Source organism: Dasypus novemcinctus, chromosome 20, assembly GCF_030445035.2.
Source record: "Dasypus novemcinctus isolate mDasNov1 chromosome 20, mDasNov1.1.hap2, whole genome shotgun sequence".
NCBI classification, from domain to species: Eukaryota; Metazoa; Chordata; class Mammalia; order Cingulata; family Dasypodidae; genus Dasypus; species Dasypus novemcinctus.
Genome location: NC_080692.1, coordinates 17,976,551 through 18,002,059, shown reverse-complemented (window position 1 = coordinate 18,002,059; position 25,509 = coordinate 17,976,551). Strand labels below are relative to the sequence as shown.

At 53.3% G+C, this 25,509-nt stretch overlaps 1 protein-coding gene across 1 annotated transcript in view; it reads left to right on the top strand.

Moving 5' to 3' along the window:
• Window positions 1–25,509, top strand: part of CACNA1C (calcium voltage-gated channel subunit alpha1 C) — a 628,569-nt gene that overhangs the window by 371,994 nt on the left and 231,066 nt on the right. The window contains exon 4 of the mRNA XM_058282508.2: window positions 23,441–23,580. Coding sequence (XP_058138491.1) covers window positions 23,441–23,580 — 140 coding nt within the window. The remainder of the gene's footprint in view (window positions 1–23,440; window positions 23,581–25,509) is intronic.

The following is a 25,509-nucleotide window of genomic DNA, read 5'->3' as shown; positions in this document are numbered from 1 at the left end:
CTTCGCTGTTTACAGAGCACTGTTGAGTATGTAACCGCAACTGTATGATACAGGTTCTGTTTTCACTATCCTCGTTTTAGATGAAGAAATTAAAGTTAAGAAGGGTGAAGGGGCAGGACTCTGGGGGCAGCCTGCCTGTGTTACCGTCTGCCTGGTTTGGGCCTGTTAACATAATCGTTCATTGTTTCAATTTCCTCCTCTGTAAAGTGGGGATAATATAATTACATCATAACATAGTTGTAAGGATTAAATGAACTAATTCATGCCAGGCGCTTGCAAGAGGGACGGGAATCCAGAAAGCTCGTAATCAAGTTAGTGGACAGAAGTGCTAGAAGTAGTAATAGTAGTAGTTGTTGTTTTGTGCCCAGCTGGTAAATGGCGTGACTGGGACTCTTCTCAGGTCCTCCGACCCCCTGGGACCCCGAGTCCAGCATCCCTCACTCATCCACTTCAGGATTTGTACCTACGGGTCAGAAGCAGAATAGCAGATGGGGAGCTCAGGGGGCCAGCGGCAGCCTGGTGGGCTCACACCGGTTGAGGGAGCGGAGCACGCTGCTGAGCTGGACCCCGTGGTCCCCACCCCCAGTCTCTTCTGCCTGCCTCTCTCCCCTTCTTCCGCTTCTTTCCGTGCTCATCATGGTGGTCCCTACTCGTCAGGAAGTTGCCCCTCAGTGCACACAGAGCACGGCCTGGTGCTTCGTGGCAGGTGCCGTCGGTTTCACAAGCTGACGCTCCCAGCCCCGTGAGTTCCCATTTTCAGTGGGTCTGCACAAATTTTTAAGCCATTTGCAAGAAATGCCGTCATCAGCGGGCGCCCATGTGGCTCAGTGAATGCTGAGAGTGCATGGCTGCCCATCCCTCAGGGGGAGAAGAGGATGGAGGGGACAGGTGGACAAAGCAGGCTAGAGATGGCAGAGGGGAGCCAAGGAGAGACTGGGCGTTAGGGACGGGGGAGGAGAGCTGGAGAGGGAGCGGGAAAGCAAGGAGAGCTGGAAGAGGGCGCTGAGGACAGGGGTTATTTTCACCAGTGTGAGACAGATTGGCTCCTTCTTTCTTGGATTTTCTGGTGTCTTGGCTAAAAATACGTCAACCGAGTGATGTCTTTGGGGCAGGGAGATGGAGAGGAACGTGACACTTTGCAGGAGGCTCGGGCACGGAGCTGTGCTCACGCGGGGGTGTGGGTGTGGTCGGGTGCTGTGCTGAGAGAAGTGACAGAGCCCCCAGGCTGCACCCTCGGGCAGGGTGGTGTGCCCTTGCCAACGGAAAGGCTCCACTTCCGGTAGCAGCCTCTTCTCAGTCGTAGAGGGAGAAAGGGACGTCCCTAAATGCAAGGGGCTTTCCTGAAACCTCTGCCAGGCTGTGACAGTGCCCCCGGAGGTTGTGTTGTGGTCTGTTCGGGGCACTGCCTGCCTGTGGGAGGATGGAGGGAATAACGAGTGGACCTCTCTCCCAGGAGCCTGGACTGGTGGAGGAATGAACGTGGGGGCTGACCAGGGGCCAGGAGGGGCGCTGGTCCCCAGACCCCCCATCCACAGCGTCCCAGCATCGTGGCGAGCCGCCGCCAGCGTTGTCATCCGCGAAGGGAGCGTGGTGGAGTGGAAAGAGCCTTGAGAGTGCAGCTCTCGGCTTGGGCATCTGGTCCCATGTCTGCCCACAGCTAGCCGGGGGACCCTGGACAAGGACATCCTACGTCCAGGGAGTTGGGCTAGATGTCCCCAGGCTCCCTCCCAGCTCCAAGGGCTGTCCCCTGTCAGCTGTGCCGAGCCCTGGCTCTTGGGGAGCCCTCCAGGGTCTGCCCGCAGGGACCACCCCCCGTCCCCTCGACCCTCCCACGGTAGCTCCTCTGCAGTCAGAGGAAGCGGGGCCACTGGACCCCCCTGGACAATGGGCAACTCCAGGAGAGGGCAGAAGAAGCCCAGTCACGGGGTCAGGAAAGTATGAGTGGCCACCCGGGGCTAAATCAGGCCACTTGCCATCACCCTTCCCGGAGAGGGGCAGGTCCCAAAGCATTGCCAGGGGAGCATCCAAACCAGGGAATTGGTTCGGTCAACTGGATGAGGTCCACCCCTCCCACAAGAACGCTAGGAGCTTGTTGAAAGCGGCACGGTAGACAAAGGTGACTCGTGGATACGCTGTTTAAAAGCTATTGTTAAGCAAAAATAGAAGAGGTATGATGAGTATGGTTACAATTGTGGAAAAACAAAGCCTACACACACGCAGGGGAAGTGGTGGATGGGACGGAGCAAATCCTTAACAATGGCGTCAAGGAAGTGGAAAATGGCTCGTTTCTATTTTTTTTGCCTCTGGGTTTTCTTACATTTCTAACAGGGACCTTTGTTATTAGAACATAAAATTTTCAAGATTGTAAGTTCCTGAGGAACTGCAGGAACCCTGGGATACGAGGGAGGGAGGTGGCACCGCAAACCCACGGCTGACTTGGTGCCAGAAACCCCTGGCCTTTACCATCACAGTCTAACCTTTCGCAGCCTGTCTTTAGAGCTCTTGCTTGAACTCACTTTCCTCTGTTTCCAGCCTGGGCTTAAAGCTCTGCTCATTTGCAATGCTAAGCTTTTTATCTGTTTTCCCCTCAGAGCTTTGTGGTTCACTTTCAAGACCTCAGTGAAGGCTGAAAGACACAGGAAGCCTGGATTATCCAATGCAGGGCCTGGGACAAATGAAAGGTCACAGGAGTGAGAAGGGAAAGTTTCCAGAAGGTTCTAGAAAGCCGCTCTAGGATACTCTGGAGACCAAATATTCATTTGGCAAGGGGGGTCTTACTTGCTTTGGATTGGCTGTACCCTTCTGGCTTTCTTGCCATGGTGTTAGTGGGGGGGGGGGGGCGGGAATAACCCTCCCCATGGTCTAGAAAGCATGTGTGGTGGGGCTGGAGCTGTGGAAGTGCAGTCGAGGCTACAGCTCAGAGCCGAGAGGAAAGTGCAATGGTGCAAAATGACCCAGCATGGTTATTTTCAGATATCTGAATGAGTTTCCAAGTCTCATCGATCAACGAGCAATAAATACAGCTATCCTGTGCAAGAGACTGGATTAAAATCCGCGAGGTCTAAATATAAGACAAACCCTCGGCCATCTGGTTGAGGAGGCAAGCAGCAATAAGCCCGTGTGAAGTTAGCTCTATCAGAAATAATTTACGACAGCAATGCAAGAAATGCTACAAGATCGGTGATGAAGGGCTAAGGGACTGGCATAGACAGTGTGTGCTCCAGTTCTCAGGTGCTGTCGGCCGGGAAGAGGAGGCAATTGAGCTGACGCTTTAAGAATGGGTAAAATCTGAGCAGAAAGGAAACAAATCTTCCAGGCCTAGGGGAATAAATTAGGCTGATGTTTAGTGCTAGGAAAGCCCAAGCTGTATTTGAGAGGCAGTGGGACGGAAGAGAAGGCCCATGGAAATGATAGTTGGAGAGGTGGTCTATCCGTTTGCCCTTGCTGCGTAACAAATTGGCCCAATATTTAGTGGCTCCAACGAGCCACCATTTACTCAGCTCACAGTTCTGCAGGTTGGTCATTTGGACTGGGCTCAGCTGGGCAATTGCTCAAACACCTGCGGTCAGCTGGTGGGTCACAAGCATTGGCTGGTTCCTCACGCCTGGGCTGGGATGACTGGGATGACCCAGTCCTCTTTCCACATGGTCTCCCATCCCCTAGCCACCCTGGGCTGTCCACGTGGTGGGACAAAGGTTCCCAGTGTGGGAGTAGAAGAAGCTGCAAGGCCTCCAGAGGCCTAGGCTTAGATGTTGCCCAGTGTTCTACTGGTCTAAGCCAAGGACAAGGTCAGCACAGATTCAAGAGATGAAGAAATAAGACTCTGATCCTTGATGGAGAGAGCTACAAAAAACTGTGGTCATTTTTCGTCATCTTCCACATATGGGTTGGTTGGAGCCAAATCCTAGAGGACTTTGGGTGCCAGACCAAGGAAGAGCTTAATAGGAAAGGACACAGAAAGTACATAATGGACAAGAGAATGGGATGGGCCTGAGCCCAAAAGCCAGTGTGCTGACCTGGGCCAATCTGCTATGAAGATTTATCCTTCTGCAGTTAATGAGAAAAATAAGAGGAGTGCTAGGTGTACGTGCGAGGGGTGAGACGTGGTGGGGGTTGCCAACTGCTCTTTATTCCGGGATGGCTTCTCCTGGCTTTTAAGAAATGAAAAGGGAAATAAATGGCAAATGTTACTTGTAATATTTTTACTTGGCCAAATAAAAAGTCGACAACCATCTGCCCATCCCTTACATTTCTTTTACTGTCTTACTGAGCCATGAAATCTTGACAAGAGCCTGGGAATCACTAGAGAGATGATTAAGATGAAAAATTCCCAGAAGGAGAGGTGGCTGTAGACCTGCCCAATCAAGGAAGGCTTCTAAGTGGAGGCAGGGGTCTCGGCTGAGCCCAGAATGGCTAGCACTTTGTCAGGTAAAAGACTGTCAGCTTTGGAATATTTATGCTCTATTAGCAACTCCTTATCAGATCAAACACAGCCCCGTTGCTTCAGAGCTTTCACGCTGAGAAACACTTTCAGAGAAAAGGCTATCTTGTATTACTTGCTTGGAAATTGAAAACGTGTTTTAATTCTAACCTGAAAAGTGCTTTCATAATATTGACTTAGGCATTAGCCATTCAAGACTGCCTACAGAAAAAGTCCAGATTCCTTTCACTGACATTGAAAGCCCTCCCCATCGGCCCCAGCGCTCTCTTCCAGCCTTTCTACCATCTTCCCCTGCAGTTCTCCTGCTTTAGCCAGGCCGGGTACTGACAGCGTGTCTTCCTCTGGCCTCTGCTGGCCTCCTCCCTGCCTCCACCTTTGCTAGGCTGTCCTCCCCGCCCCGTTCCCCTGCTGCCTTCTCCCCAAAGCCTCCCTGTCTTGCATCAGGCACGGGTGCTCTGGAGAATCAGAACCAAATATATAGATAAAAAGATTTGTTTTAAGGAATTGGCTCGTGCAACCCTGGAGGCTGGCAAGTCTGACATCTGCGGGGCAGAGGCCGGCAGGCTGCCAGCCCAGGCAGGATTCTCTGCTGCCATCTTGAAGTAGAATTTCCTCTTTTCCAGGAAACTCCCGTGTTTGCGCTTAAGACCTTTCGCAGGGCTGAGGCCACCCCCACTAGCAAGGATAGGGCGCATAGATGTTACCTACATCTACAAAATGCCTTCGCGGAGACGGGCGCCTGTGTCTGCTTGAAAAGCTGACCACGGCAGCCTGGCCAAGCGGCCACGGGAGGCCACACGGCACAGCAGCTGTCCCACCAGGGACCTCATCTCCCGGTCTCCGCATCCCCGTGGCGCCCGGAGGACTCTCAGTAAGCGTCGGAGGGCTGCAGTTGGTGGCTGGCGAGATGGGCATGGGGCACGCAGGTGGGCAGGACGACGGAGCCATCACAGAATAGAGCTTTGCTCTTCCCAAAAGGGGCTGACACGGCAAGAGCCCAGCCCGCGGGGCCACACGGGCCTCTCCCTGCTGCCCCCCCGACACCTGTCATCCCACCGAGCCCACTTCCCCGGGGGGTGTCTCCTGGACAGCTGGGCATGGTTGAAGAGATGCACTAGAGATGTCCTCTGCTTGCCCTGGCTGGCGGCTTTGCAGAGGGAGGCCAGGAAGTCAGCCGGACCGAGTGCTTGTCACGCAGACTCCGCGTGAAACAGAGCAAGCCGGCAGCGACGCAGGCAGGGGCCGGGTTTTGCTGCGAACCAGCTGGGAAGGATCCTGGGACCCTGCCTTTGTTCAGTGGGTGCACCCCAGAATGGGCTCAGAGTCAGAAAATGGGTTTAAAGCCTCCACACCCCATGCCAGCTGGGCGAGCTCCAGCCCCCTCACCTGCCACCCGGCGACGATAGCCCCCATTGCGCCCACATAGGGTCAGGGTGAAGAGCACCGGAGGGCACCCAAAAGCTCCTCACAGCCCACCAGCCCCACACCCGTGTTGGCTGATGTTTGCTTGTCGTCCAGGAGATGGCTTTGTGTGTCAAGTTCAGGGACCTGCAAGAGGTGCCGGGAGCTATCTGGAAGATGCACGTTCCACGGTATTCTGGGCGCGGGGAGGGCTCCCAGGCCATCCTGGGTCACAGGCGAGGGTGGAGCCCGCAGCCTGCGCGGTGCAGCCGACGCTGGTGAGGGAGGAGGGGGGGACGTGAGAGGGGAGGCCACTCTCCCCAGAGCCGGGGGTTCACGCAGGGGTCGTACTTCTCCCCAGTCCGCTGGGGTGCGCGTCATCCCCGAGGTAGCAGCCCGACTGTGAGTGTTTCTAACCAGAGGCTCTAAATATCTTGCCTGGGGACGTACAGTGAGTTCATGGCAAAGTGGCCGCCACGCCTGGGCTCGGGTTCCAGTGTTGTTGGGACTATTTGTGGGGCACTGGAAGCCCGTTCTCCCTCAAGCTTTGCTTGGCCTTGCTTTCTCCACCCAGTGAGCCGGCCCTGCCCTCCTTATGCCCCTCACCCCACCAACTCCGAGGGGCCCACCTGTGCCTCTCGGAGCCTCTCAGCCAGGTGCACCTGAGACCTGGTGCCAGCATATAGTAGGTGCTCAGGAAATACCACTTCCTTCCCTTTCCCTGCTGTAGCATTGAGGAATCCCAGTCTTTGTTCCTAAGTTACCACTTACTGTATACTCCCGGGTGTTGTGATGATCTGGATGCACAGGCCTCAGGACCCCAAGGGTAGATCAAGTTCTCCCTGTAGGTAGCCCCCAGCCCCCAGGCCCTGCAAGGCATGCAGAGCCTGGACACCACAGGCGGGTGGTCTTGAGCAGGGCCCCCCGCCCTCCTGCCCGGAAACACAGTCACTGCTGACGCCACGCCACCCCAGGGCCCCAGGAGCGTGCCGGGCCGCAGACTCCTCTGCAGGGACCTCCAGCCCCTTCTCTGGGCAGTTCCAGGCAGAGCGTCCGCCTCCCCCACCCGCCGGGCACTTGGTCTTGCAGGGCCAGATTCTTCTCCTGCAGAGCACCAGCCGGCCCCCGGGGGGTGCAGAGGGAGCCCCCTTCATTGGCGAGGACGCCCGGGGGCAGGGGCAGTAGGCTTGAGAATCAGGGAGCCCCGGAGCTGAAAGAAGCCGGGCAGGGCATCCAGACCTGCAGTCCCAGGCCTGGGCGCGCTTCAGGAGCTGGGGAGCTGGTGGGAAATCCAGATTCCCAGGCCCTGCCCAGAACCTTCTGATCAAGCAGATCGAGGATGGGGCCCAGGAGGCTGTATTTTTTTTCCTTTTTTTTTTTTCATGTTTAAGAGGAGGCTGTATTTTTAACCAGCACCCCAGGACATTGCTAGGAAGCCATGGAGAACCAAAGCAGGGCACCCACAGACAGACTCCGACCTCTGCATTTGCTAGATGAGGAGTATCACGTTCGAAGAGGCTGCATGGCCTTCCCAGGGTCACCCAGCTTGATAGTGGCCAATTCAAGTTTGGCGACGTTACGGGCAGGGCTCTCCCAGCCACAGCTTGCTTGTTGCCCCTGCTGCATTTCCAGGGGGAGAAAAAACAGCGAGAGGAAAGATGGAATCCAGGGCGCCCAACGTGTTGGCTACGACACCGGCCGGGTGCCAGCGTGACCTTGGTTCTGGTCTCATAAAATGAGAGAAATGACGGTGCCGTCTCCCAGGTTGGCTGTGAGATCATCTGCATAAAGGATCCAGCACAGAACCTGGTGGGCGGCAAAAACGAGCTGGGAGCCCATCAGCCCAGCGGAGAGGCGTTCAGGTCCAGTCGGTTTGGTCACCTGCCATTAACGGGACAGGGGCATCCCACAGACGGGCGAGATTGTCAGCTGCCATAACACCGCTCTGCAGCAAACGCCTTCCAATTCAGGGCTCGGGGAGTGTGAGGGTGAAGGCGGGGATCCCCCAGCCCGGGCCCCGTGCACCTTGGTCTTGAGGTCCCCAGGGCCCCCGTCCCCTTTCTCGCCTAGTGCAAAATTCATCTTCATCAGGGAGGGGCAGCTCAGGGCTCATCCCGCCCCTGCCCAGGGCCCCAGAGGCAAAGCCTGCGAATTGCTTTGACCACGGCTGCCCTGTCTGGGCCATGGCCCCAGTTTTTATGGCTCTCTGCTTTACGTCACTGTAATTGAACCGATCGGCAAAGAGAACAGGCCCGAGTTTACAAGGGAACGGAGACACCCACAAAAAGCCAAAATGATGACTGTTTACAGCTTGCAGGAAACGCTTTTTAAAGGAGATCTGCCTTCGGTCTAGGCATCAGCTGGTTTCCAAGAAGGGCACTGCGGGAGGCGCCCGCGCCCCCTTTGGCAGAGGGGCACGTCCTTCTTTATTAGGTGGAGTGTGGTCAGCCGAGAGGCCAGGTGCGGTCATTAGGAATAGAACTCGCTGACTTGCCAGGGCATCAGAGGCCCCGAGAATCTGGCCACGGTGGGCGCTGCTGGACCTGGTGGTCCAGAGGGGGATGTCACCCAGCCTCCTCAAGGCCAGCCCGGAACCTGCTCGAGCCGACTTTGGGAAGTGACTCTGCTGTTCAGGGCTCAGTTTCTCCTGCTCTAGGGTCTCTGCTTCTCTGCCCCCCTGGCTGCCACTTTGTTAATAGCTTGGGGAGCGGGTGGCTACAGCCCACAGAGTCCAAGGGAGGCCGGAGTGGGCATCCGCACATGAGAGGGGAGATGGCGCCCTCCTCTGCGTGTCCCGCCATCTTGTTGTTCCACCTTGGGGAAGCCACTTCTCTCCTGTGTTTCCTTCTTCCCTGAGAACGCCGTTCTCCTCCCGTTTCACGTCTCAGGTATATTTTTCCTTCCTAGCTCAGACTTGCATAGCACCTTGAAAGTTAGACAAGGCCTCAGTTAAGTGGCATCTCATCGCAGATTCACCATGTCTCCGTGAGGTGTGTTTTCTCGTTCCCATTTTACAGATGAGGAAGCTGAGGCTCAGAGAGGTAAAGTGATGTGCCCAGGAACTGTGGCAAGAGATGGCAGAACATGTCCGTGGGATTGCATGCCCAGGCTCCTGTCACTGTTTTGGATGTGCTGATACATAGGTGAACCCCAGACCCTGCCTCTGGAAAGCCCGAATCTGATAGGGGAAGTAAGAGATGCTCACGGCCACGTGCAGCCCGAGGTAGGCTATCACCCCGGGCACCGGAAAACATCAGAGAATGGGGCAATCCCATATTCTGGATGGTAGAGCAGAAAAAGCATAGATTCAACATTTTCTTTTGACTATTATTAAACGTGTATCCCACGTGCACTAAGACGGAGGCGGTTCTCCTCGGGGCAGGGGTTCCTGTGGGGCCCCAAGACCGGCAGCCGTCTCAGGCCTGCATGGGGGTGGGGTGGGATAACAGAAGCATACAGCCCTTGGTCCACATCTCCCTTCGTGACCAGCCCTCCTCTGCTTCCATTCATTTATTCACACCTCCATCCTTTCGCTCATCCATTCATTCATTCCCTCACTTCACTTCCTTTGCTCCCTCTCACTCACCAGTGTGGGGTGCCTCCTGGCATCACAGTCTGCTGGTCGTTAATAGCTCTTGGAGGCCTCTCTATCTGAGGCCTCAGGCCCCGAGCCCTCTACCCCCAGGCACGTCACCAGTCCTTCCCACTCGCTGCTGTGCCTGGGGACACAGCCCCCAGAGGTGCCCCTCTGTTGTGGGACAGCTCCGATTCTAGAGAGTCCTTCCTTTGAGCTATATCCAGCCTCCCTCTAATTGCCACTGCTTAGTCCTGGCTCCTTTCTCCAACCTTCTGGATCCACATGGATTAAATCTGATCCTTTTAAGGGATAGCCCCTGAGCCCAGTATGTCCCCAAGTGTCCAAAGTGGCCTGTGAGGCAGTACACAAACATTTTTAATAGTTGTTTAGTTTTACTGTTACCTTTTATTGTAGTAAGCAATTGTAGTGGTGCTGGTGATTAAGAACAAGTTTCCTTTCTAAATGTTGATATATAATAAAAACGAGTTGTTTTAAAGAAAACGCATTGAGTAAACAATTTCGCACCTACATGGACACAGCAGAAATCGCAACGGTCCTGAGAAATGTTGCTTGCAGCTACGCTGGGCCACCCTTTCAACAGTGTCCCCTCCCCAGACCCTTTACGTCATACCCTTTCTTCTTTGGTTGTAGGTTTCACATAATCATCCAGCTTCAACTCTAAGGGTTGCTTCTCTAGCTCCCACCTCCAGCTCTGACCTGCCCACCTCTCTGATCACCTGTCGCACTTCCGTGGGGATGCTGTAGAACATCTCAGCCGTCAGGGAATTCTAGAACCCTCATGGGTTTGGGGAAGGGAACATTTCTTATGAATTTCCTGTTTCACACGGTAACATACATTTTGCCCTTAGTCCTTAAGGCAGCCCTACAGGAAGACGTTGTCTCCATTTGAGTGCTGAAGAAATGGAGCCCCGGGAAGGTTAAATCATTTGGCCAAGGTTCAATAGTTGGGGAAGAGCTAAAATTAAAAACTCAGATTTGTCATTCCGGTGCCATGGAATTTCCACTGGTGGACGTCTTAGTGTCCTAGAGCTGCTTAACCAACTACCACAAAGTGGATGGCTTAAACAAGAGGCACGTCCTGTCCTCCAGGTCTGGAGGCCAGATGCCTAAAATCAAGGTGTCAGCAGGGCTGTGCTCTTTCTGTAGGCTGTAGTGGAGAATCCCTCCTTGCCTCTTCTAGCACCTGATGTTTCCTGGCAGTGCTTGGTCTCCTTGTCTTATAGACACAACTGCCTCCTCCACTTTCACATGGCCCTCTCCCCGGTGACTTGTCTGTGTCTTTCTACCAACTTTCTCTTCTTATAAGGACACCAGTCACATTATATTAAGGCCCACCCTAATCCAGTTTAACCTCGTCTTAACTAATCACATCTTCTAAGACCCTATTTCCAAATAACATATTCAGGGAACAAGGACGTGTCCCTTTGGGGGACACAATTGAACCCATGGCAGTCGCCTTCCCAGTGGATGCAGAACAGGAAGTGCAGATTATCTTGCACAACTTCTGCATTTGGTAGATAAAGCACCTGCAGTCCAGGAAGCTTGTGTGGCAGCCCCAAGTCACTCTGCTATTGTGCAAGAGACTTTCATTCTGCATGAAGTCTCGATGTCCTGTTTGATGGTCCCCTCTGGGCCCACCTCCTGCATGGCGTCTTCTGAATCTGCCATTGTCTCTTCTCTCTCTTGGCTCCCTATACCCTCAGGTTCACGCTATCGTCACCTCACTCCTGGGCACTGCAGCAGACTCCTGTCCCATCTCCCCACTCATCCGTCTGCTCATTGCTTTCCATATTTATCTGGGCACATATCACCCCTTGAGCTAACACTCTCATCGTTTCGAGTTGCCATGGACCTTAAATCCCAGGTATGACATCCCCAGTATGAAGTACAAACTCCTTATCCTGTCATTCAAGACCCACTTCAATTTAAACCATCTATCATGCTTCATCTCCCACAACACAAACTCTCTAGCAGAGATGGTCTAGTCCTTGTTCCTCCCAGGGAACTTGTACTTCCCCTATGGAAATGGCCTCACCTCGCTACAGTTCAAGGCTTGCCGTCTCTTCCCTCCTCCCTTTCGGGTCAGGCCTGCCCACCCTCATATCCTGCCCACCACCTTCTGGCCACCCGTCTTTTCTCCAGTTGATTATCTGTAGAACTCAAGGCAAACAGCAAACACGACGTAACCTGTGTTGTGGTTTCTTTCCCTTAAATTCACCCCATCTCCTTGGGGGGGGCAGAGGCCGAGTCTTCTACCCTTTGCCATCACAGCCCTTGGTTGAGGAAGGCCCCTCAGTGAACGTCCTCCATGTTGACAAGGCTACCATGTCCTGGTGGGTTCTCCTTGTTTGAATTCACAGAGTGGGGGGCAGAGGGAGAAAGCTATCCTTCACTACCCCTCCCCCCCGGCAACACTCCCCAAGTGCAGGTGATGGACAACCTGCCAGCCCACAGAGTTGTCTGGAGAGCAAGTGAGAGGGTCTCTCCACCTCCACGCTCGAGGGCTCTGTGAACCTTCAATGTCCCTGGCACTGTACCAGGCGCCACGGGAAAGGGAGGACAGTTGTGGCATAGCGCTTGCCCTCCGAGCGCTCATGCTTCTGAAGGTGGGGGAGGGGTCTGGGGCGCAGGCCACAGTCACAGAACTTGCAAGACATGCCCAAATGCCATTTATATATATCCCAACTAAGCAGCGCACACTGGCCCTAAGGCTTCAGCAGCCCACAGAAAGAGGAGCTTGAGTTCTGGGGACATCAAAGCCACCCTCTAGGAAGAGGAGGGGTCCACCTGGCCCTAGGGGAAGTAGGAACAGTCCAGGCCAGAGGCCCACAGAGGCCAGGATGGAAACGGGTAGGCAGGGGGGGAAGCTCCTTAACTTGAACAGTGATGATGGGAGAAGCAAGGCCCATGGAAGGGGAGGAAAAGGTTCAAGCAGAAAAGTTTGGGCCTGATGACCTAGGAATAGGAAAGGCCTGAAATTTCTTGAAGAGGGAAGTGACATGGTCAAAGTGAGATTCCAGAAAAGCATGCCCCTGTTCCTTCCTCAGAAATTCTTTCACCCGTTGAGGGGAAAGAAACACTCCTCATGGAGGAGGGAGATGCCAGGTCTGCACGCCCGCGTCCTCCCTCCGCAAGCCTCTAGGCCCGGCATGCTGAAGGGCTCCTTCCCTGTAATTTACCGCCTCATGCCGCCATATCCCTTGACTCGACAGCCCTGCAAATGCCACAAGAAGTTAAGCACAGCATTGCACGGGCCACTGGTGGGGATTTGGGCTGGTCTCTCTAGATCAAGTCTGAGACCATAATCTGAAATAAGCATCTCACATGCAGGCTGAGAGCTACCAGGGAGACAGAGGAGCATTTGTCTTAGAGTGATTATGAGCTCCTGACTTCTCCAGCTGGTCAAGACTAAATTTCGTTGTAATGTGCCCAAATGGCTGATACGGGACAGAAGCACTGAGCAGCAGTGAGAGAAAGAGGCAGAACGAGGCACGGTGTGTCAAGATAACAAAAAGAGCCCATCGATAAGCATGTTTTTAGACACAAGGAGTAGAAAACTCAACGTGAGAGGGTTTCAACAATTAGGAAATTTTATCTCATGGAAAAGAAGCCCCATATTTGGGTCATTCACCACCTTGACAACAGTATCCAGGACCCAGTTCATTCTGCCTTTTCTCTCTGCCACCATCAGCAAGTGGCTCTTGCCCTCAACTTGCAGCCCTTGTGCCCATCTAGACCTCATATCCAGATATTTGCGTATCCAGCGAAAAAAGAGATTATAGTGCTTTCACCCATGTGTGTCTCTCTCTGTGTTTTAATCAATGAGGAATCTTGTCCAGGGGCACCGCAGAAAATTTCACTTCTGTGCACATTGGCTAGTGTTGGGTCGCTTGCCTCTTGCTGAGCCAATGGATGGAGGAGAGAAAAGGGATAGCCTCAGCTGGGTTAGGCTGGTGGGAAGAGAGGTTGGGAGTCCATCCTGCACCAGCTTGGGGTTCACTCCAGCCGTGTGTCCACATGCCGTCAGCAGGGTGCAAAGCTCCCTGGGCCAGCCAGGCCCTAGGTGGCAAACGCTTGCTTAAAACTGCTGGATTTTATACAAAAATCAGCATTTAGTGAAAGCCCAACAATGCCCCCAGCTCACTTATTCTGATATAGGTGCAAGTAAAGGACCCCTGGAGCCATGGAACCTAAGCCCCCTCTCAACCGGAGGCAGAATGGGCATCACCATCCCAGAATCCTCAGGACTGGGCAATGAATGATGGACTAGGGTGGACTTACTGGTGTTCTTCCACAGACTTACTCTGATTCTAGCAATGGAAGAACTTTTATCATTGATGTGGAGGCAGTGGCCACTGGAGGTTCTGAGGCGGGGGAGAGAAGGAAAAATAGGTGTAAATTGGGGGCATTTTCAGGACATTGGAATTGTTCTGAATGGCATTGCAATGACAGATACAGGCCATTATACATATTGTAACTTACAACATTGTGGAGGAGAGAGTGTAAATTGTAATGTAAACTGTAATCCACATGTAGTGGCAATGCTCCAATATGTGCTCATCATTTGTAACAAATGTACCATGCTAATGAAGGACATTGTTAAGCAGCCTGCCCAAGAGTGGCACTGCACACACAGAGAGCTGACACAGCAAGATGACACAACAAAAAGAGACACAGATTCCTGGTGCCGCTGATAAAGATAGAAGCAGTCACAGAAGAACACACAGCAAATGGACACAGAGAGCAGACAACTGGGGGGGGCAGGAAAGGGAGAGAAATAAATGAAAAATAAATCTTTAAAAAAAAACATATTATATAATACTAAAAAAGGGAGGGGACTGGAGTAGTTGAGGTGTGAGTCAGTGGAGTCCAGCTCCCTCTATAACCATAAACAATGGAAAAATATTAAATCTGGAGTCCTGTCTCTACTGCTTACTAGCCACATGGCTTTGCAGAGGATTGTGTAGCCTCTTTGACTGGTTTTTTGATGAATATAATGGAGATAATTTTTTTTTATCCATCATGCAGAGGTACTGAAAGATTACTAAAATATCTTCAAGTTACTTAAGATTAGAACTAAAGAGTCCAGGTTCAGACTCATTTAAAAGCAGCTATGGAGAAGGTAGAGGTAGAGATGGTGGCAGTGGTGGAGGTGTTAGAGGTGGTGGAGGTGGAGGTGGAGGTGAAGATGGAGGTGGACATGGTGGAAGTGGTAGAGATGGTGATGGAGGTAGAAGTGGTGGTGGAGGTGGAGAAGAAGATGGAGGGGGACATGATGGAAGTGGTGGAGATGGTGGTGGAGGTGAAGATAGAGGTGGAGGTGGTGGAGATGGTGATGGAGGTGAAGGTGGTGTTGGAGGTGGAGAAGATGGAGGTGAACATGATAGAAGTGGTGGAGATTGTGGTGGAGGTAGAAGTGGTGGTGGAGGTGGAGAAGAAGATGGAGGGGGACATGATGGAAGTGGTGGAGATGGTGGTGGAGGTGAAGATAGAGGTGGAGGTGGTGGAGATGGTGATGGAGGTGAAGGTGGTGTTGGAGGTGGAGAAGATGGAGGTGAACATGATAGAAGTGGTGGAGATTGTGGTGGAGGTAGAAGTGGTGGTGGAGGTGGAGAAGAAGATGGAGGGGGACATGATGGAAGTGGTGGAGATGGTGGTAGAGGTGAATATGGAGGTGGAGGTGGTGGAGATGATGATGGAGGTGAAGGTGGTGGTAGAGGTCAAGGTGTGGAAGACAAAAGGGAAGTGGAAGGAGGAGGAATAAGAGGAGGAGAAAAGGACCTAGCCTTCTTGCCTCACAGGTGGTTGTGAGACTCAGCATCAAACGTATGTGGAAGGGTTTTGCAGACTCTAAAGTGCCATCCACTGAGTCATCACTGAGGTGGTTATGACATGGCTAGGAAGCCTCCTAAATCCATGGCGCCCTTGCTCCTGAAGAACACTGACCAGCTTCTTTCACTCGCAAGAGACGAAGGATTGCAGGTTCCCAGGGACACAGGGCAAGTGCCCACAGCTGTGGGGATGGGCGTTCCTTAAGCTGCAGCCCTAAGGGCTCAGGAGGGAAGTGGGGCAAGGATGTGGGAGCCCATGGGACCTAGCAAACAGGAGACAGAGAGGGCTTTTAAGTGGCTCTGATGACAGAGAGCCGAGGTGTGGGGCCTCCTGTCTCTGGCTTTCGCTGAAGTCAGGAGGAGCAGAAGAGGACAGTAGGTTGAGCCTCCACTTCGGGGCCAGGCCAGCTGGTGTGGCCAGGGAAGGAAGGGAGACAGAGAGGGCCATGGGAGCCCCAGAGCCGGGACTCCTGGGCAGGACCCACAAGCGTGTGCTGAGCACCTCCTGGGTGCCAGCCGCTCTGTGTGCAGGTACTGAGTGCCTCCTGTATGCCAGCCGCTCTGTGTGTGGTGTTGAGCACCTCCTGTATGCCAGCCGCTCTGTGCGCAGGTGCTGGGGCAACCACAGTGATGGCAGCTCCCTTTTGAGTGACCGACCACTCCATGCTTTCTTTTTATTTATTTATTTAGTATTATTATTATTTAAATAATAGTCTTTTTTTAAAGATACATAATTCACAACTAATGTTACATTAAAAAAATAAAAGAGGTTCCCACATACCCCATGTCCCACCCCCACCACTCCTCCCACATCAACAATCTCTTTCATCATTGTGGCACATTCATTGCATTTGGTGAATACATTTTGGAGCACTGCTGTACTGCATGGATTATAATTTACATTGTAATTTACACTTCCCCCAGTCCATTCAGTGGGTTATGGCAGGATATATTATGTCCAGCATCTGTCCTTGCAATATCATTCAGGACAACTCCAACTCCTGAAAATGCCCCCGTATCTCTCCGTGCTTTACTAAGTCTTGAAATTGTTTAGGGGTGGGTCTCATCCTTCCCATGTCACCACGTTTGGAAAGAGTGTGCCACTTGCCCAAGATCACACAGTCATCGGGGACATTGGACCCAGATGTGCCTGACTCCGAACCCTTTTTCCTCTATCGGTTTGCCTTTCATTCAGAGATACCTCTTAACCAAGGAGGATGAAATCACTTGCTTCTGTTCTGGGGGTGCTCGGTCCCTGGAGGAACCCGGTATGATGTGTCCATGTGTTTTCTAAGTGCAAGAAGAGTGACATGAAAAAGGGATTGCTGGAACTGTGAGGAGGGACTGCCAGGTTGTACCCCTTGGCGGCCAGCGGGGGCGGGGGAAGGTGGAGAAGCCTTCCCGGTGGGGACAGCTGAGCTGCATCTTGCAGGTGGAGAGGAGTTGGCCGGGTGGAAAACGGAGCAGGCACAGGAAGGGCACAACCGAGAGAAGGGCAGGGAGCAGCCTGGCTGGTTCAGGGGTGCTGAGCCTGACAATGTGGCTGGGGCGCAGGGCATCTGGGAGGCCCGGGGTGAGGCTGAAGGGATGCCGGGAGCTGGACTGTGATAGACCTTGGAACCATGCCGAAGAGGTTGCTCCCACCTAGGGCAGAGCGGAGCCATTGTAAGTCTTAAAGTAGAGAGCGCCTGGATGGCAAGGAGACCTGTTAGGAAGCTGCTTTAATCCCCAAGCCACCAGGGCTGGAGGCCTGAACCAGGACGGGGCAGGGGGCAGGAGGCAGAAAAGATGGGGTCCTACTTCCCGGAGCCAGGTGTTGCTTAACTCCTTAAACAAATGTGGGAATTTCGGGGACAGTTGGAGGCCCCTGCTGCCCCTTCCCTCCTCTTGGGAAATTACACCCCAGCCCATGGGGCACTAAGCAAATGCCCTATGGGCCCCGGGAGTAATTCAGGACTTCATGGTCGTATCTGTCACCCTCTCCACTCCGTTACCCTCAAAGGAAAGGGTGACATCCCTGAGACAGGCTGAGCTCCTTGGAGAGGAAGGGGCAGGGGCCATGTCTGCCAGCTGGCAGGAGGTGGGGCAGCTGGTGGCCCCGGGGGTTGGGGAGCACCTGCCTTGGGCAGGAACCTGGCTCGTGGGGCATTTGGGTGTCTGGAGGGCGAGGCAGGTGGCAGTGTGACAAAGGCTGAGTGTTTCCTCTGTGCTGTTCCCATTCTGGACACCAAATGGAGAACTCAAGAGAACCAGTCCCTGCCCGGTGGGGTTTACAGTTAGAGACACGGCCTGGCAAGGGAGCGCAGGGAGGTACAAGTGCAGCTTCCCGGGCAGCCACTGCCCATCCCGGGGCCGTACCTGCCAGAGCTCAGCACAGGCCACGTGAAGGGCGTGGAGAGGCGAGCAGCCCGGCAGGCAGACAGGCAGGGCGGCCTCCTGGTGCTCCCTGGGCCTGGGCACCGGAGCCAACGTGCTGGGGCAGCTGGGGCAGGCCAGCCCTGGAGAAGACGAGACCTGCCAGGAATGAACAAGCGGCTAAGTCATTTCCACCTGGCGTCCCAGGAGAGGACAGAGAAGTAGGCCAGTGTGCAGGGTGGCTGTGTTTTCCGCTGAGCTCTCTGAAACCACCAGTGAGACTTACCCAGCCTCTCTGAGTGTTACTTGCCCTCCAGAAAGAGGTACGTGGTTCTGTTCGAGGCTGCTTTACTCTTAGGCTGCGAAATTGTTTGTCCTGTCCTTCCTCCTTTACAAGAATGTCCTGAACATTGAGTTGAGACACTGAACCTGCAGGAGTCTTCTAAGTAAGTCTTCCCTCTAAGACCCTTGGGAAAGACCTGTCTTCCCAAAACTGTGAAATCCAAGGAATGGCCTTCAGCGCCCTCCCACTGCCTGCCCAGCCCCCTTCCTCCCCCTCGAGGTGCCCCGGACATCGGTCCAGGGTCCCACTGTGCTCTCAACTTTCTGATGAATCGGCCCCCATGAAGGTGGGAGCTAAGGCAGATTTAAACTTGACCATGGGTGTTTTAGATGGAGAGCCTAGACAGGAAACCTTGAAGATCCAAAGGAAGGCATCTGAAGGGCTGAATTTCAGGCGCCGGTGGAGACTCCAGCAGAAAGAGGAATTTTAGGCTGAGCTCCCTGCTGCCCACCTTTGTAGTATATCCTGGGGGGGGGGGGGGGGGCCGCTGGGCACAGCAGTCCAGGGCTGCAGCCAGTGCGTAGACAGAGAGAGCTAAAGCAGAAGGAACTCCGGGTCAGCCATCAGGAACCCCGAGGGTCCCCATCACGTGGGTGAGATGTGTGACGTGTCCCCTCACGTAACGAGGCAGTTGGCATGTGTATCCAGCTTCTTACATCCTGCAAGTCCATGAATGTCATGAGAAAGCAACATGGCACATGGGGTAGGGCAGAGGAGACCCTGGGGAAGTCTGGGTGACCGATGGCCTGAACGAATATAGGAGAGAACTCCCCTAGTGGGTTCTACAGTCTCTTTGTCTCCCTTGGTTAGAGGACAGGCAGGAGGCTGTACTTAGAGGTCAAGCTGAGTGCCGCTTAAATTATGGAACCATTTGGAATACAAGGTGCTGCTTGAAGTATTTTTCTTGTGTTTATTGTCTTTGCACCTTGTACTGAGATAGAATTGTATACCCGGGCTTCTCATCAATTCCATTTGGTGTAGAATTCTTGGCAGCCTCAATAAATATGCTTGCATCAGTTTAAGTGGGAAAACACGCACAGGCTCTCTTGGTATGAATTTCCACCACCAGCGTCTGTGCCACAGCAGATATAAACCTTATGGCTCTGCCCTGCCCATGTGTGCTGCAGAAATGCTCAGAGGTGAACAGACACAAGTTGCCCCGAGATTGTCCTTGACCTAGGAGCTCTAACCTAGCCTGGCTTCTGCTCCCAAGGAGTTGGTGTTCGTGCCAGCACAGATATCAGTCATCTTCTTACTGAAGGATACTGCTATGATGAAATCTCTTTGTATTTCTGGTGATCCTCAGAATGATGGGAATGGAGGGAAGGAACTCTTTGTTCCTTCCCATGTCCTGGAATCTCACTGTGTCTTAGAACTGCCCTCCAACGAGGGAGGGTTTCCACTGGCCTTTCTTATCCCCAAAGACACAATCTGTAAAAGTTGTTTATGGATCAGACAGAGAGAGGAAAAGGCCCCAGGGATATGGACAAGAATCTGTGGGGGCACTGCCATAGAATTTTGGAGGGGCTTTGGAAGTCATCCATCACTTTGGAAGTGGTATCCAAACTTAAAAATAAACAACAACCAGAAGAGCAGCATATTGCTCTTCTCAAATAAAATCTTATGCCACACCCTGTATAAGATGCAGGAAAAGTATTCCAGATTGATCAATAAGAGGCAGCTACCTGTTTTGTGTGAATCCTGTGAGCACGCCCCATCATTCTGGCACACTGTCCTCCACGCAACTTTGTTACAGACCCTTGGACCACTTTGCATGTGGGTTAAAGCACAGCTGCTCAGGTTCAAGGTGGAGGGGGGCAATGCCCCACCTGCTCAGCCTTCCCCTCACCTGAATTTGCTTCTAAGGCAGCTCTGTGGAAGCTTAGGGCTCCATGGGGCACCACATTGTAAGAATGCCTAACTGGGCCTTTTCCAGTTGGGGAAACGGACCTCGAAAATTTAAGTGATTTGCCCAAGGATACACAGCTAGTTGGTGCCCAAATCAAAATTAGTACCAGTCAAATTTTAGTGTCTTCTAGAAGCTTATAATGTCATTGCAAAGGTAGGATATGTATACGTGAACAGATAAATGGAAAATGAAGTAGCATGCACTCATCGGTGTCTGCTTAGCACCAGGGTATTTAGAAGACCTCGTGGTCCTGAGACCTGGGGCTCTCTCTCCACTGATTTCTTCTAAATATTTCAGTCTTGCTGCAACTATGGGCGGGCCCCCAGTTGCCAGTGGCAAGAGAGGAAATGAGCGGGGAGAGAGAAAAGAAAGGAAAAAGAAGATGGAGATGGAAAGGAAACCATAAGGGGAAAAAATAGCATTGGCAAGGAGGAGAAAGCCACAGAAAGGATGAAGAAAGACAGATGTCACCTAAAAGGGCTCGGTCATCACACCTGCCTTGCGAGAGGTCGGGGTACCTGAGGCAGGGGGCCTCCAGGTGCCCAGAGCAGTCCATTCCAGTCCACTTGCTGCTAGGAGAGTTTGGATAATTCCATGCTGCAGTTCCATGGTCAGATGGTAAAATTCCAACCTCAACACCGAACAGTGGGCATGGGCCTCTCTAGTCTTGCCCCCACCCACCCCCGGGCCTTCACTCTACCCAGGTCGAGTACTTGCATTTCCTGAAGTTCCCCATACTGCCCTCTCCTTGGCGCTCCCTCCCCTGGAATGCCTGACACCCCCTGCCCCCACCTTCTTCACCTGGACAGTTCTTCATCAGTCAAGATCCACCTCCACTATCCTTACCTTTGAGAAGTCCCCCCATAGCAAAGTGCACTGTCCTGCAGAACACCACTGACCCACGGTGCTGAATCACCCATCTGTCCCCCACCGAGATCCCTGAGGTCAGTTTATGAGCCTTTTGCTCAAATCTCCAGGACCTAGAATGCTGTGGGTCTACCACAGGTGTTGAATGGAGGTTTGAGTCATGCCAGGTGGAACCTACACATGTAATGGACCAGGGCTGGGGACAGATGTCACATGGCCTGGGTTAGGAAACCGTCTTTATTGGGAAAACCTACAGAGGCCAGAGGTCAACAAGAGAAGAGATTCTCCATCCCCCCATCTCACAAAGAAGTTACAGGTTGGGGTGCTGCTGACGCCTACTGTGGATCTGCATTCTGATGCAGGGACCTTCCTCTTTTCAGAGGGCTAGCACGGCAAAGCAGCCTTCTCGATGAGGGAATAAGCAGACGGCTTGGTGCCAGGCAGTCTGGATTGGGGGTGCCAGCTGTTTACAAGAGGTGTCTGGGGGTGCCAGCTTCCCAGGACACAGGGACCTCAGAGCCTGTGGGATATTGCTGTTCTCCCTGATAGGGGGAGGAAACCCCAGGTCAGTGGGACTCCTGGCTTGGGTGCAACCTCTCCCTGAAGCTCATTGTCTAGACAACCCACAGGAGATCCGGGGTCACTTTCTGACAATCCGGCTGCTTGCGCCACAGTGACAACAAAGGAAGGAATGAACAGATGGATGGACAGGTGGGTGGGTGGAGGGATGGATGGATGATGGATGGAGGGACAGATGGATGGAGGAGCAAAAGCATCTAGCCCCAATATGAACACGCAAAAGCCCCTGACACCTAACGGGTACCCAACTTGCATCTGAGGCCCTTTCCTCTCTGCCCTTCTCATCCCATCTCCAACTTGATGCATTTCCATGGAGCTTGCTGGGGGTACGGAAGGAGGTGGCCTGTCATCTGGTGCTAAAAATGAAAGCGCTGAGCCATCCAGGAGGTGGGAGAAGGGAGACCCGGCGGAGCGGTTGCCGGAAGCTGGCTTCTCCCAGGTGTAACATGTTTTCCTGTTCACTACTGCCCCATGCACGTTTATAACCTACCATCACCTAGTCTTGAAAGCTTCGAGGCTCCCACACATGGTGATTAGTTCCTGGGCCGTGTCCCCAGATCAACATGACGATGCTGTGTGGGCAAGAAGTGAAGGTCAAGTCTTTCTCGGAGATGCAGCTTAAACCTGACCCTGCTGTTGCTGCCTGATCTGGGCCTTCCTTGCCACCTGGACCAGTGGCTCTTAAACCTCAGGGTACCTTGGAAACACCTGGAAATGGTCTACAAGACACCTTCCCAGGCTCCAAACCCAGAGGATCTACATCAGGAAGTCTGGGCAGAGCCCAGAATTCTGCATTTTTTAACGTAGCACAGAGCTGGGCACAGCTAGGCCAGCACTCCCTAAACCGAGGGGATCAGAAAGACCAAACGGGCGCGCCAAGGGCACATTCGAGCCAACCTCTCTCTGCAGAGGCCCCCGCCAGGCTCCCAATGTCCTGGCTTCTTGCAGCACCCACCCAGCAGGCTAGGCTGCCCCTCTCCAGCATGTGGGTGAGAGCCGGCGGTCAATGGGGGGCTCTGCTTGGCCCGGCTGAGGACGGGACGATGGGTCTGGGGCCCTGGGCAGGCCTGCCCTGCTCGGGGGCTCTGCGTTCGGGTGCAGTGTGGACTGGGGGTTCCCGGCTGCAGCGAGAGCTGAGGCTCCTGCAGAGGGGAGCAGTGGAGCATGAAGGCAGCCCGGCCGCCTTCTCTGGTGGGGACCATTAAGGCTCTGCATTGGGGATGGGTTGTGGGAGAAAGCAATTAGTGGCAAGGGAAGCAAGTGAATCAGCGCAGACTTTGCTCGCTCTAATTGAGCCAACGAGTTTGTCCTGTGAAGTGGGGGCTCCCAGGGACAGGGCTGTATCCTGAAATGCCAGGCGTTTCTTAAAGGCAGCAGAGGGAGGGAAAGAACTGCCTTCCACCCCCAGAGCAAACGGAGGGGCCTTTTCCACTCTCTGCCCCGGCCCCGGGCCTGCCTCTCTCCTTGGAATGTGCATGGTCAGTGCTGCGCCTATGGACAAGGAGTTTTATTTTCTCAAGAAAGAGAGAAATGGCACGTTTCCAGGGCAGGGCGTGTGCAGGTTGCTTCAGTGTCTTGCCTGCTGTTTACGGGATCTTGGAGGCTTGATTCTGATTGCTGCATTGCTTTAGCTCGGTCACTTTGGGACAGCTCCGTTAGTACGAACCCCAAGACGGTGGCTGTTCTCCTCAGGGTTTGTCACCTCCAAATTGCAGCACAGTTTTCCCGTGCTTCTGTCTCACCTCCTCTTGCAATGTCCCTCTCCTCTGGCTTGGCATCCTTAGACCAGGTCATTCTGAGTTCTCAGCTCGGGAAACACAATAAAATCATAACTGATTAAAATAATGTGTTTCGGAAAATATGTCATTTCTCTGCCACTCCAATATTTGCACTTGAAAAGGGGACTTTTTGAAGACTGAAAAAACCTTTCATACCAGTAGATGGGACTTACAGTGATGGAACAGGTTCTGGAGTTCCTACCTTCGTTTGGGGGTCTCAGCCGTGACCTCCTATATCTCATCACAGAGGGGGCTGCATTCGCTTGTGAAATGTGCTGGTGCAGAACTTTGCAACTCCCTGACCTAATGATGTTGTTTGCCTCTCTTTTATTTCCTAGGAACGCGTGGAATATCTCTTTCTCATCATTTTTACTGTGGAAGCATTTTTAAAAGTAATAGCCTATGGACTTCTTTTTCACCCCAACGCTTACCTCCGCAACGGTTGGAATTTACTAGATTTTATAATTGTGGTTGTAGGGTAAGTATAACGTCCTTTCTCTCCTTTGCCTTTTCCTTCCCTTCACTCCACCCCTCACCAATGCATCCCTCTTGTTTCTTCCTTATGTTTGCCTCTTGATTTGATCATAAGTGCACTGGGCTCTGGGTAAGATGAGAGGCTCTTTCTCCAAAGAGAGAGGAGCCGTTACCTGAGAACACTGCCCCCCACCGCACGTGCACACGTGCATGCTCATGGAGAAGAATCTGAAGACTTTTGGTGGAACCCTAGGCCCCCTCTGCAGCTGAGCACCAGCTACATCTGGCCCAGCAGCTTTTCGGGCCATTGCCCTGCTGCATCACTGAGAAAATTCCGTTTGGCTTGCCCATGAGTATGCTATCCACGGGATCGGCCTGGGAGGACACACAAGCACTCCCCAGGCTGTACCCGGGCTTCACAGGATGCTCGTGCCTCATGCCCTGTCCCCACTCCCACCACTGCAGGGGGCCTCGTGCTATGGCCCAAGGGACCAGGCTGCTCAAGAGAGAGGGCGAGAAGGAAACAGGGAACTGTGAAAGGTGAAGAGGACAACGGGTGGCCAAACCCAGACCAGGCACCCCTCCCTGCTCCACTTTCATGTAGGATGAGGCCAAGTCAACACACGCCTTTAAAAAGCAATAGAAGGCATCTCAGTTCATCAAAAGATAAGATTTAAGAGTGATGAGCTCTTGATCAAGAAATTAGTAACTTCGCAAAATGATTATCGGCAAAATAGTCCTATCTAACAGGCCGACATGTGCTGTGTGAAATAGAATTTATTAAAATGCAGTTGCTGAAGTTCCAGCTGCTTCTCTGTTTCACCTCAAGGCTTCTTCAAGCTGCTCTGCTGTAATTGAGCCTGAGCAGTGGCTAGGGGGCGGCCACCCACTGTCCCCTCTTCCACGTCCCTTCAGGCTTCGGAGACGTGGCCAGTGTGTTAGGCTCTCATCCCAGGGACCTGTCTTCTGTGAGGGCTTCCGTGCCATCCTGGGAAAACCTAGGCCACGCGCTCTTCTCCAGAGCACACCTTGTTCGTCTTTTTTTGTTGTTTTGTTTTTGTTTTTGTTTCTTACTGCAGGAAATGACACAGGGGCATATCGAGACCATTTGGAAATGATTTCCTTGTCTCTGGCCATCTGGACGGCTTATTAGGGTTGTTTGGAACGGGCGTGGGGTTTTTTCCTTTGTTGTCATTTCTAGCCTGGCCGGTGACTGACAGACTCTGGCCATGTTCACATTAGAGCTATGTGGGTGACCTGAGGGCCCCTAGAGTTATTGGAGTTCTTAGCCAGGTCTGGGTCTGGCTGCCAGGGGTGCGGGGTGAGGATGCAGCTCTGTGGGAGCCCCCCCGGCTGCAGCCCAGGGTGGGGTGAGCCGGCAGCACTGGAGAAGGCCTGGTGAGGCCGCAGCGAGCCACAGCCGAGGTCTTCGTATGAGCTGCTCCAGGGGCGCCCACTCCTCTTCAAGTTCAGCACCTTTTACACATAAACAGAAAAGAGCTACCTGCCCTTCTCACATGTGTGGGCGAGCTGGAATTGCCCAGGTGTGCTCTGCCCCCCACCCCCATTCACGGCCTTATCTAAGGTGCTTGGGGGTGGAAACAAGAAACAGGGGCAGGGGAAGTGGATTTTGCTCAACAGATAGAGCATCCATCTATCACACGGGAGGTCCAGGATTCAAACCCAGGGCCTCCTGACTCGTGTGGAGCTGGCCTATGCGCAGTGCTGATGCGCGCAAGGAGAGCCCTGCCACGCAGGAGTGTCCCCCGCGTAGGGGAGCCCCACGTGCAAGGAGTGCGCCCCGTAAGGAGAGCCGCCCAGTGTGGAAAAAAAAAGCTCAGCCTGCCCAGGAATGGCTCCGCACACATGGAGAGCTGACACAGCAAGATGACGCAGCAAAAAGAGACACAGAGCCCCAGTGCTGCCTGATGAG